This window comes from Melanaphis sacchari, unplaced genomic scaffold (assembly GCF_002803265.2).
Source record: "Melanaphis sacchari strain LSU unplaced genomic scaffold, SCAv2.0 Contig16_pilon_pilon, whole genome shotgun sequence".
NCBI lineage: Eukaryota > Metazoa > Arthropoda > Insecta > Hemiptera > Aphididae > Melanaphis > Melanaphis sacchari.
The window spans coordinates 1-12,610 of NW_020270786.1; the positions used below are offsets into that span (position 1 = coordinate 1).

At 28.8% G+C, this 12,610-nt stretch overlaps 2 protein-coding genes across 2 annotated transcripts; both read right to left on the reverse strand.

Moving 5' to 3' along the window:
* Window positions 1-5,210: 5,210 nt before the first annotated feature.
* Window positions 5,211-6,905, reverse strand: LOC112592329 (ATP-dependent DNA helicase pif1-like). Its single transcript, XM_025336347.1, has one exon. It carries the CDS (start codon window positions 6,903-6,905, stop codon window positions 5,211-5,213), a length of 1,695 nt encoding a protein of 564 aa, XP_025192132.1.
* A 9-nt stretch (window positions 6,906-6,914) lies between these two features.
* On the reverse strand, window positions 6,915-9,272 carry LOC112592336. The gene has a single exon (XM_025336356.1). It carries the CDS (start codon window positions 9,270-9,272, stop codon window positions 6,915-6,917), a length of 2,358 nt encoding a protein of 785 aa, XP_025192141.1.
* Window positions 9,273-12,610: the final 3,338 nt, after the last annotated feature.

A 12,610-nucleotide genomic window follows, 5' to 3' on the forward strand; every position in this document is an offset into this window, starting at 1 on the left:
TGTCAGTTGCGTAATTTATAATAGATTATAGAGCGAACTTCACTTAATACTTATCATAGAACTGACTATCAACATATAATAATTTAAATTTTTAGCAAACACTAAATATGAAAATATTACTTAAAATATCAGTGAGATTGAAAATTATGATGAAAATATTGTATAAAGAGTTAGTTTTTATTAAACATTTATCAACAAATTAAAGCGTTTATTTCTTATATTTTAACTTTTGCTATACTCTAACAATACCCTTATTTTAAAATGTTAATGTTTATTTTCTGTTCCTATAATTTTTGTAATCTTATGTTTATATACCTATGATATTATATTTATCAATTGTTGTTCGAACGCGGAACACCACACTGCTTATTAAGCTTTTGACCTACAAATGTGACGGTTGTGATACAGTTCCTACGTCTGAGAGCATTCAGACCGCGAGCTCGTGTCGGCCGACAAGACTCAGAATAAAAATGTCAAGCTTGTCGGCGACACGATTCGGTCTGGTCTCTGTACGGGAGACTTATCTTATCTAGCCGTCACATTTGTAGAGTCCCAGCAAAAGCTAATAAGCGGGTAATTTTCGCGTTCGAACAACAATTGACAAATATAATATCATAGGTATATAAACATAAGATTACAAAAATTATAGAACAGAAAATAACATTAACATTTTAAAATAAGGGTATTGTTAGAGTATAGCAAAGTTAAAATATAGAAAAATGCTTTAATTATTATTTGATAAAATGTTTATAAAAGCTAACTCTTTATACAATATTTTCATCATAAATTTGCAATCTGCCTAGTCTTATTAATATTTTAAATTAATATATTTTCATATTTAAGTGTTTGCTAAAAATTTAGGTATTATATATTTATTAGTCGGTTCTATGATAAGTATTAAGTATTAAGTTCGCTCTATAATCTGATAAAACTAAAATTACGCAACTGACGAAAAGTTGTAAAGATATAATTTTTGACTCTATAATAATTTATTTATTAAACATTTTGTGTTATATAATTAAGTAAAGTAAGTAAAAATTCTAATATTTTATATTAAGATGTCAATTTAATCAGTAAAATTTATAAAAAAGAAACAATATAAATAATTATAGATATAGAGGTTTAAATGTGATGAGGACACAATGACGGTTATCCCAGGTCAAGCTAAACTTTGTGGATGCATATATTATAATGTAGTTAAGTCAAACACATGTATTACATACGAACGAGTAAACATTTAGATTTCATTCGTTTTAAGTTGTATAGTAGTAAATAAACTGTAAATGCATTATACTTATATGCAACACGTAAACCAACAGCTATTAATATAAGAGGGTTGGTAGTTGGTACAGTTTTAATATTATGGTTTGATGAACATTCATTTTGAAATATGGCCGCCATTGTTAATAGGATGTGTAAAGTGCTACTTACGATGATATTAAAAATATACTATCTATAGTACATATTAAAAACTTAAAATAAAAAAACCACATCGTTGTAGAACAAAACTTTTTTTTAACGAATTACAAACACAAATCATTTAACTATATTTACATAATTTCGCTTTATGTGTAGACTGAATGTTGTTGCAAATATCTAAAACTTAACACCTATATACCTTGGTAGGTATACATATTTGTAAATGCTTATATATTATTAATTTTTTTCCATCGTTTTGTTGCTAAATAAAATAAAAAGTGTTTATACCTTCAAATCCAAACGGGAATCGACAAAACGTTTGAAATAAAGACGTAATTGAATCAAACGGCAGTTTTATATTATTTAATATGTATACAATAAGGTTCATAGTATACAATATAATATTGTTTCGTTTAATTTACGATCGATCTCATCTGCTCATAGCTATGATAAAAATTCGGAACTATTGTTAATGAACATAGACGCTATTTAGAATATATATAAATATATTACGCACAATTGAAGTACGATAATTAAAACGCCGACGTTATCACATTATATCATAATAAAAATCAAAAGAAAAATTTCACATACCTGTAGCCCTGTAGGTACGAAAAAATAGCGAAAATACTAAAAACAAAAGCAGTTGAATGACAAATTGCAACAAGACGAAATAATCCTACTGAAAGTGATTCTGTCACATCCACACACACGGGCACACGGGCACACACACAAAAGGTATACTAAATAATAAATATAATAGAGTGTACGCACCGTTCACTCGTTCTTCTTGAACCGCACGTGTGCGCGCGCATTATATAGTATGAATTATATTTAGGTATACTCGTATTATAACATGACCTACCGAGGGTCGTCGACATCAAATCCATAACTATGAGGTCATAAAATTTTTTCCCTAACCTGTAAGATAAATATAACATCTAATTACATTTTACATTTTTAATATCCTGTAAAAGTAGGAGTTAGGTAATATTGTTATCGGGTTTTATATGATTTCAATTTGAACTTTCACGCTAATATCAAATTATATTTCTAAAAAGTTTTGAAAATACTCAGATTTTAAAAACAAATTTATATTATTAGCTTTTCGAATGTTTAGTTTATGTATCTGTTAGTAAGTTTTAGAGCTTGCTAAAATTTTTGTCTAGATTTTACATATTGAGAATCAGATTAAAAAAGTATAACTTAAGTTTAAGTTTTGTTGATTATCTAATAATAATTGAACTTGTGCCACATGATTACGACCAGGAATGAAAAGATTTAGCTTACGAGAGATCAGATGACTTCCATGAGATACTTGGCAATTTAGTTTTAGAATCGTATTACTCGATATAGTCCCCGATATGCGTTTATTGTTTTTTATTGCAATACTTATAATGCACTTAGTACTACATATACTTTCAACTTTGATAAAATAAAATGCTTAAAATATTTTATTTGGAAGGAGACTAACCAAAACACAGGAGCTAAAGTGAAGGTCACGGAGGGAGACTCAATACCTCTACCTGTAATGGTGGTTAAATAACATGTCCACCTTGACCAATTATTTGTGAGGTACGTCGAAACTCTCCAATTAGAACCAAACATTAATCAATATAACTGAAAATTCCATTAAGATAAAATCTTAGTTTTTTAATTAATAATTGTAACTTTACTTTTTCAAATGTATTTTTTTATATTATTTATGCATAAAAATAATTGATTTTATTAGTTTTGTAAATGGCTATACTGTGATTGATAGATATTCGATTAGCTGATAACATAATGATGTTATGTAAAATTGAGCTTTAAATATTCATGTATGTATATATAGGTTACTTTTTTAAGCATGCTCAACTAACCATGCAAATAATTTGAATTTTTTTGTATAATTTAAAGCACTAAAAACAATATATTTTTATGATACAAATATTTTTTTTTGGCTGATTTCTTTAGTTTCCTTAAAAGACAACCACTTCTTACAATTTAATATTATCAGGAAAAATATTTTTTTTTCAAAATATTAAATTTCTATAAAATATTAGTTAATCTTAAAAAAAGTATTTTTTGTGATTTAAATTTTTCATGAAATAAATGACGAATTGAATATTATTTAGGGTTATAAGTGGAATGAGTGTTACATAACTATTGTTTCATTCATTACATAAACTAATAATGCATTAGACATTAAACATAAAATACATAACATAGAAGAGATCGGCAACCTTTATGATGACAAAGGTCAAAAAATAAAAAATAAAATTTCACAGGCCATACACCTTAATTTATTTACATTTTACAGTTTAAATTTTAAACAAAGTTTAACTTAATTTATTTAAATTTCATTACTGTTTGGTATATTTATATTAATTTAACGTGGTATAAATTAACAACGTTAGATTATCAACTAAAATAATGTGATAATCCATATTTGTATACAAATTATAAATTATTGAAATAGTAAGCCGCAGGTTGCAGACCCACGCTATGTAGAATGCTTAAAAATATATGAGAACATTAGTTCTCCCTAGAATTTTTTTCCACTTTACGCCCTGCCTAAACCTAACCAAACCTGTGAAAAGGAGTTAACTATATTCAATATTTAAGACATTCAACATTTAAATATCGGTTAAAATGTATAGATAAAAACCATTAACGTATTTATAATTATTAGTCAATCACTAGTTATTTAAAGTTGAAATAAAAAATTAATTGTTTATATCAGAGGTTCTCAAACTGTGGTACGCGAAAGACTACATGATGGTACGCGGAACTGCGGAAGGCCGCATGGTGGTAGGATTTTTAATCTTCAGTGGTACGCGACTGATTGATAATATACTTAAGTGGTACGCGAAATAAAAAGTTTGAGAACCGCTGGTTTATATTATACAATTAATTTTATGTTATAGGTATTATTGAATAAGTAAATATCACTCTCTTTCACTCCCTAATGGACACCCATAGTACTTACTTATTAAATAAAATGCCATATGCGTGGTGTAATTTTATCAGTGTCGTAGCAATATGGGAGGGGGGTACTGGGGTACGTGATTCCCACTCCCAAAATCTTTTGTTTTTTTTTTTTGTTGGCCGTAGTATACTTGTATCTAGCACAGAACCACGGAATTTTTTATAAGTTATATCATTAATATACATAATATAATTAATATATATAATTCAAGTTAATTTCATGATAACTATTGTTCCAGAGGTCTTGTCACATTCAGGTATGTTCTGGCTTCCATGAATATTGTTATTTTCATGCATACTAAATCAATATTACTATAGTTATTTAATACCACAATTTTATTATTTGTAGAAAAAAAGCCTAAGGTGAATTGAGATGCCATAATACTTTGGTCATCAGATAGATTGAATCCAGAAGTTGAATGTATTAATAATAATTATTATTTTTTTATTTTAAGAAAATATATTAACTTATTTCTTACAGTAAATGATTTCTTGCGTCATACAAAATTAAAACATGGTTTTGAAATAGATCAGAGTATGGGCTTGCTGTACTGTCATAGCAACATTCACAAATCTCTTAAAAATTTATTTGATTATACAAGTACTAGCTGAATTACCCGTCGTTGCCGGGTTTAAGTATAAAAAATGTCTACAGCCCAACTTTAACCGGACGGCCGCAGACCAAGACAGACGATTAATTTTAATAGTTATATAATAAATAATAATAATAATATTAATAGGTATATAATAAATAATAATAATAATTTATTAAAATTTAATAGGTATATAATAAAAAATAATAATGTATGACAACAATCTTATTACAAAATTTCTCTATAAACTACATTTGATGTTTTTCCTGTTGGTGCCAAAATAACTAAATTTGTGGGCATACTGACTCTGGAGCATGCCACATAAAATTGCCCATGTGAAAAACAATCTTCTCTTACATCGATCCCTGCAATTTTCAAGGTTTGTCCTTGTGATTTATTTATTGTCATAGCAAAACATACTTTGACAGGAAACTGCATTCTCTTAAATTGGAATGGATAATCTGATGGTATCATTGGTATGCGAGGAATAAAAACTGATTCACCTTTTGTAAATCCAGTCATAATTTGAGCTTCTATCAGATTTTTTTGAAGATCAGTAATACGTAGACGAGTCCCATTGCACAATTTTGGTGGGCTAAGATTTCTTAGAAGCATTATAGGAGTACCAATTTTTAATGTTAATAAATGTGGTAGGAATCCAGGAGGGTTGAGTGAATTGAGAAATTCTACGGGATAATTAACTGCATCATCTATTTCCAGCACCGAATTCACCGATCTGTATTCCATTTTTTTTGCTTGAAAAGAGCCCAATAATATTTTGTTTATTTCTCCTGCTGTATCATTTTTTGATGTCAAAATGGCCCTCTCACATAACCAGTCTATTGATATTTCTTTGAGGTTTTCGATGCCAGGATATATTTTGTATGTAAGTTCTTGTAAAGTATTAACAACAGTACCTAATCCTGTTGGCAAAGTAATTTTTTCTTCACATTCTGGATATTTTCCTTCTCTTATTTTTAAGAGTAGCTCAGAAAACTGTTCAGCAGTCTTGTCTCCTTTTAAATGTACTCGCATATTTTTGGTCAAAGAAAATTTTTCTATTTTAGGCCACAAATATGAAGACTTGATGCATGCTGCGATTTCATTAGCTCGAGTTCCTCTGGGTACGATTGGTAGAGTTTGTCGAAAGTCTCCAGCTAGCAGTACTGTGACTCCTCCCATTAATAAATTTGAATTTCTTAGATCCTTCAGACAGTTGTTTAAAGCTTCAAAGCCTTTCTTATGAGACATTGGACTTTCATCCCAAACTATGAGCTTGCATTTTTTCAGATCATTTGCAATATTAGATTGTTTATTAATATTGCACGTTGGAATCTCGATGGTGTTCAGATTGAGTGGCAACTTGAAAGCAGAATGAGCAGTTTTTCCTCCATGTAAAAGCGTAGCAGCAATTCCTGATGATGCAGCTGCAATTGCAATCCCATATGAGCTTCTTACTTTAGCCAAAAGTATATTGATTAAGTGGGTTTTACCAGTTCCACCAGGAGCGTCTAAAAATATACATTTTCCTAAATTTAATTTGATACTATTTAAAGTTTGTTTGTAAACAATCCTCTGTTCCTCAGTCAAAGAGGGTTCATTCTGCAAAACAATTTCCTGTAAAGCATTTAAATCATAGCTTGTTTCTTTTAAATATTCTCTATTTTCTAAAAGTCCACCAGATCTTGTAGGAGTTGGCAAACCATATTCTTTTAAGTTATTTCCACCTAGATTCAAAACAAAGTCTTCAATTAATACCAAACACTTATTATAAAGTTCACTGTCTGTTATATTATTTTCTAGATGTTGTCTATAATATTGTCGCCGAATATCGTCTGAAAAATCGTCCTTATACTTAGTCCAAAGACTTGAAGCATCTGAGGGATGGCAAAATATTAATATTACACTGAAAAGTTCTCGCATTTTATTAGGTTAACGACATAATGCTGCTTCTTCTAAAGCAAAATCCCACTGATTGTCATCTTCTAATAATCCAAGTGCTTTACATGTGGCCTGGAATGTCGGATACTCGATATTGTTCACAATCTTCAAAAATGAATACGATGTTGGACCTTTTACGTAATGAAGAAGAAGACGAAGATGGTAACATTCAACATTGTTTGGGTGGATTGTATAAACTCTACCCAAAGCTGTATCTTTCTTAACTCCTGTCCAACCTTCGACATTCTGGCCTTGTTTACGTCTAACAAAATTCTTATTTTTCCACACATAATACGAAGCAACTTGTGGATAAAGCAATGTTCTTGCAAAATTATCGGTTTGACATATCTGGAAAAAAGCCTGAAGAGTTGTTGTTGGTGGATTTTCTATTCTTTCGGCAACATTATTTGCTGTGAAGTAGACACGTTGTCCATTTTCTAGGTGAACATCAAGATGAATAATAGCTGGATACCTATCGTGTATATAAAAACCTAAAATTTTCCAAGCTGCTTCGGAACTACTGATATACCTGCCACTTTCATATATTTTTATTTCATCTGTATGGTCAGATTTTCCTAAACCAAACGCTGCGTGATCACTACCTTTTGTGACATATTTGCATACATATTTTATAGACTTGATTGAACTGGTTATTTCTACATTTATATGAGCACTAAAAGTACGCAATAACACAGGGTTATATGGAATAACCCACCTGTTATCTAGGTCAATTGACTTAATACTCACTTTGAAACCACCATCGTTTGTTGATCGCCTTCTATATTTTGGATAGCCATCTTCACCTCTTTGAGTTTCTTGAATGAGCGTAACTGGATAACGTTTGCTGCAAACACCTCCTTTCATGCACGGAGAATTTTTGTTCAAAAGTCCACATGGTCCATGTATCATGTTAGCCTTTACTATCTCGTACAGTAAAGGATCTACATCTGGATTCGGAATCTCAGCACACACGAATTTATCTATCATATCTGATGTAATTTGATTCTCCAACCATAGTAATATGTGTACGTGAGGTAGGCCTCGTTTCTGCCATTCAACTGAATATATATGGCACCTCACTTTCCCAAACAAATCTCCTTTTGTCAACAGATCTATTAACTCCTTAACTTTTCGATTAAATACTCTTGCAATGATGTCTGGGCGATGGTAATGTTTTTGTCCTCGTAAAAGTGCTTCTTGGATTTCTTGCCATTTTGGATTACACGTAAAAGTTACGAATAAATCTGAGCTGCCATAGTGTCGAACGTACGTCAGTGTATCTTGGGCTCGTTCATGCATATATCGTGGGCCTCCTGTAAAAGATGATGGCAATACAACTAATTTTCCAAGTTGATCTGCGTCAACATCTTGTCTTCCAACGGTATCTTTTAAATGAATATATTTATCTGCTCTAAGCTTATTTTGATGATTTCTAATGAGATTTAATCTTTCAGTCTCTATTTTTGCGTACATATCTACTAAATATTGGTTGAACAATGGACCATAACGAAGCAAATGATTATCTTGTTCTTTCCTTACCATAATTTTATATGAATAAAAATTGGCAGCAGATACAGTTTTATCTGTAATTAATTTTGTAGTTGCATCCTTCTGAGAAATATCTATTGAGTATCCATCTTCTCCATAACAAAACATTAGAGGGTATTGAAGTGCGTCGTAGGATCTGTGTAATTCACTTATCCGTTGTAATCGATTATCGTGGCTTTGAATAATAATATCACGTTTTTCAAACTGCTGCCCAACTATAACTAAAGCTACTTCATTACATGTTGCAGCATTATAACAGCCTTTGTGTCCATTAGCAGGTTTTCTATCAGCGTGAATAACCACCTGAAAATTAGTATTATTTTGACTTGCATTATCTATTGTGGTTTTTAACTCTCGAATATACTTATTTTCAGTATGCAGCATATTTTGTAGCTGTTTGACTAATGCTTGTTTAACTTCTGGATAAAGAGAGCATCTAAGTTGAACTTCTTTTTCATCTTCGCCAACAAAATATATTTGTAAAAATTGTGGGTTTTCCTGAGTATTTGGAATCAAACTGCCGTACAAATGGTAGACTTGGCCTTGCACTTTAAATGTTGGCATATAACCTTCTTCAACAATCTGTTTAGCACCAAACGAAGTCATTTGAAAACAACTATTATATTTCCTAGTACGATTAATGAAGTGATCATGATCAGGATGGTCTCCCTCAAGTAAACTGCGTAATGGTTCTGGGGGCGGCTGTAAGGGATCGAGTTGTGTTTTACCTATATTACAGCACATACCAGGAGTTTCGCCTTTCCACTTGAGAGCGTTACAAAAATTACATTTTTGGTTCATAGTACCAATGTTTTTTTTTTATAATCAATAGTGGGATTATATGCTAGACCAGATAATTTCTTAATTTTCCATTTGCGTAAATTAATTTTAGTCGGAAACCCTAAAGTTTCTTGGTGTTTGATTACTTTGTACTTTGTTATAGCTTTCTTAACTTGGTTGATTCGAGTTTTATGTGTATATCTAGCACGGCGACGCTTCTTACTTTTTTTATTAATTGTATTTTTATTATTATTTTCTGTGACACTAACATTATTAAAAATAGATAAATCGCCCTCTGAAGTAGTATTTAAATTTACTGCAACATTATGAATATTAGGAATAGATAAATAAACATCAAAATGACCACTATTAATATTTCCAGTTAGACGCAATCTTTTTACTGGGAATGTATCTACACCAAATTTAGCATAAAGATTATGATTATAATAAATTTGAAATAAAAATGGGAAAATATTTCTAGCTGCAACCAATTCGCAATATCCACCGTAGATGGTAAATTAAAATATAAGTTCTGATTAATGTATGATAACTTCCAACCTGCTCATTAGTTAACTTATTCCTTTTTTTTGTATGGATGAGTGAACATATATTTTTCGATAGTGGCAGATGAATAAGATAGAGATAATATTGCTGATGCAATTTTACTTAACTTACTACTTCCACAAATTCCATTCTACCAAATGGAAGGGTTCATATTTTTCATATCTAGTGACTACTTAAATTGTTTACTCCATAACCCTTTATGTGTTCTATATTGAACCAATTCACTCATTACATTTTGTGTTTCTTCAACGATCAATAGTTTAGAAACAAAAAATATATACTTAACTCCTTCAATATCATTGTTTGATTCCAATTGTCTTCCTTGGTACCTTGGGTCAAGTAGCATAGTGTATAGGAATTGTCAACAAATAATAAAATTGATTTTTCTTCTTCTTTAGACAAAAAGTTTATTTCAAGTAGTTTGTTAATCATAATTGATTGTATATCAAGCAGTGCATAAAATACATAATTTATATATGGTTTATCAGCTTCTAATCTTGTTATACATTTTGTTATGGGTTTAACAATATTTAAAATTTGACCAATTTTATTCCAAAATGAAAAATCGAGAATCAAAAGTTTTAAATCTCATAGTTTATCAATAATATCATCTTCAGATCAGGCTAACTTATAAAGAGATGTTTGATTTGTAATAAACTTTGTAAGCATGAAACTAATGAGACTCAACGTGTTTTTACTGGCATTTTTAATGAAATAATTTTACTTGTAGATTTTTGAATATTTAATAATGTTGCCTTAGTATATGAACATTATTAATACCTTTAACAATCCTTTTAACATCTCCTACAATGCTTATACAACTTTTTATTTTAAGTATGTTGTAAATTTAGTGTATGACAAATACATGCATAATAGGCTATTGGTAAATATTTATATTTAGAATCATTTTGTAGAATACTCCAAGACTTTTTCATTGCAGTTGCATTGTCAGTAACAACTGCTAAACAACGTTTTTTTATCCTAATTCGTTCATTACTTGACTAATTTCTTTGACAACATATTCTGCAGTATAATATGACGTTCCGTTGTTGTGCTAATGGATTTAAAAACTACTGGTTCAGGTGTGGTTAAAATTACATTTAAAATTCCTAAAACATATTTTATCAATTAATTAAATTACTTAAATCTCAGTAAAATATCACAATCAGTGTTCACTATCTGAGATTTGAAGCTGTCATCCTTATATAATAATATTAAAGTAAAATGTTTTATTGTTCTTCATAGCTCTTTATAACAATTTTTTATATAATGAATAATTATAAATAACTATAAAATAAACTATATTAAAGATAATATAATAACTTGAGTTCTATAATTAAATCATTACTATCTAATATTATTCCATCCATCAATTTGAACTCCATAAACATAAGCATCATTATTTTTTTTTCGAACAACTAAATTTATTAGATTATATTCATAGTCTAATAATTTATGAGATAATATAAAACATGTAGGAAGTTAAAAACTTGGTCTTAATGCTTTAAAAAACTGTATCCAGTGGTTATTTTCTACTATAGACAAAGGTGTGGAATTGTAAAATAAAGCAGTGCCTAAAAGTTTCCATAAACATTCCTGTAAACATAATATAAGTACAAAATTCAATATTATGTTAATGATTTCATTAATAACTTAAAAACTAAAAAAAAAATAAATACATGTTATTTATTCATATTTGATATTATAATAAAAGTTGTATTATTTTGATTTTTAATAAATTAATATTTCCAATAGCTTTAGTTTAATTTTTAATTCATTATGGCATTATATAAGTATTTAATTTAGTTGAATGCATAATGTAACATTTTGGAATGAATAATTAATTAAATATTAAAATATGTCTGTTAATTAGCAAACATTATTCATTTTATAGCTGAGTATCCTACTTATAAAATACATTATGGGATTTAAGTATTTAGCTAGATTAATAAAAATATAATAAATTTAGAATTTAATAGTATATAGGTATACATAATTATTTTTACTAGAAATTATGTATTTAATTGATAATAAGTAATTATATTGGAGTAGGTAGGCACAAACGTTACTATCAGTGAATTATTATATATTAATTTAAAAATTAGCATTACATACTTGTTCATTTTTTTTTCATGTTATCCATAAACAATATTAGCTTTCTATTTTCCATTTTTCCATTGTAGAAGTAGTATTATTTTTAACAGTTTCCCGTTTTTCTAAAGCCACAGCTTTTATTTATTTATTTTGTTGGAGATGTAATTTGTTTGACACTTGCACATTTTCAGAGTCAATATTCATTAAAATATTAAAGATTATATAACTAATTTCAACAACACATTGTTAAATACTAAAGCTTTTAACTAGAAATTTATTCTAGGAATACCTACTCCCCCCCCTTTTTTTTTTTTGATACTATGTTCATAATTGATTCTGGCACTTTTAGGCATTTAGATATATGAATTGCCATTCTCTAACATTTTCTTTGTAAGTGTTGTTAAAAAATAAACATTTTTGTCTATTATTTATTAATAAGTAATTAAAAAATAAAATAAAATTGAACATACTAGAATTGTATATAACTTTTATAGTCACAAAGGTATTGAAAATTATTATTATTTATTATGGCCTTGCTATTTATAACTTAATAAGTATATAATAATATTGTATTCATAATAAATGTGATGAGATAAAGATAAAAGATAACATATTGCGTTAAACCAACAGTACCAGTAAACCACATATACTATATCACAATAATTTGTATCTCTTAACTGTCATTATCATTTTAAAAAAAA